A 656-nucleotide genomic window follows, 5' to 3' on the forward strand; every position below is an offset into this window, starting at 1 on the left:
CAGATCAAATTGCCAGAAAAGGCTATTGAGGCTGCCAAGAAAGGCAGGTCAGGCTGCAGATGTGTATTATGCATTCCAGCTTCTAGAGAACACAGGCATCTGCATTGTGCCAGGCAGTGGTTTTGGCCAGCGACCAGGAACCTATCATTTCAGGTAATTTCTTATTTATTTACAATTTATTTGGTATAAGAAAGTAGCTGTTTGTTTCTATCTTCAGTTTTTAATTTTTTATATCACTGTCCTTTCTATAAACTCTCTCCTGTTTGTATCATTCTTATGTTACCACTCTGTTTATACCTGTTATGTCAGAGGGAAAGAATGCATGTTTACATATGCATTATTAGTAATTGTATATATCCAACAGAATGAAGAGAACATTGATCATACTCTTGAAGATAACAAGGATTTAAACAATGTGGTCACCACCTTTTCTCTCCCCCCTTTTTCAGAACCACCATCTTGCCACAGCCCGACAAACTCAAAGTCATGCTTGAGAAGTTCCAGGAATTCCACACCAACTTCCTCAAGCTCTATGAGTAAATTGCTCAACCTGCTTGTCTGCTCATTTACTGTAAGAATCATAATGGTAAGGATAATGTTTGAACTTCGAGGCTTGTATTGTTAAGATGCTGTTATATATGAATCTATATACATAT

At 37.2% G+C, this 656-nt stretch overlaps 1 protein-coding gene across 1 annotated transcript in view; it reads left to right on the forward strand.

Moving 5' to 3' along the window:
• LOC119586106 (alanine aminotransferase 1-like) overlaps positions 1 to 656 on the forward strand; it is a 58,538-nt gene that overhangs the window by 56,284 nt on the left and 1,598 nt on the right. Inside the window, 3 exon segments of the mRNA XM_037934798.1 lie at positions 4 to 39; positions 41 to 153; positions 450 to 586. Of these exon segments, the coding sequence (XP_037790726.1) occupies positions 4 to 39; positions 41 to 153; positions 450 to 540 (240 nt within the window). The 3' untranslated portion in view covers positions 541 to 586.

Source organism: Penaeus monodon, chromosome 21 (assembly GCF_015228065.2).
Source record: "Penaeus monodon isolate SGIC_2016 chromosome 21, NSTDA_Pmon_1, whole genome shotgun sequence".
Classification (NCBI taxonomy): Eukaryota; Metazoa; Arthropoda; class Malacostraca; order Decapoda; family Penaeidae; genus Penaeus; species Penaeus monodon.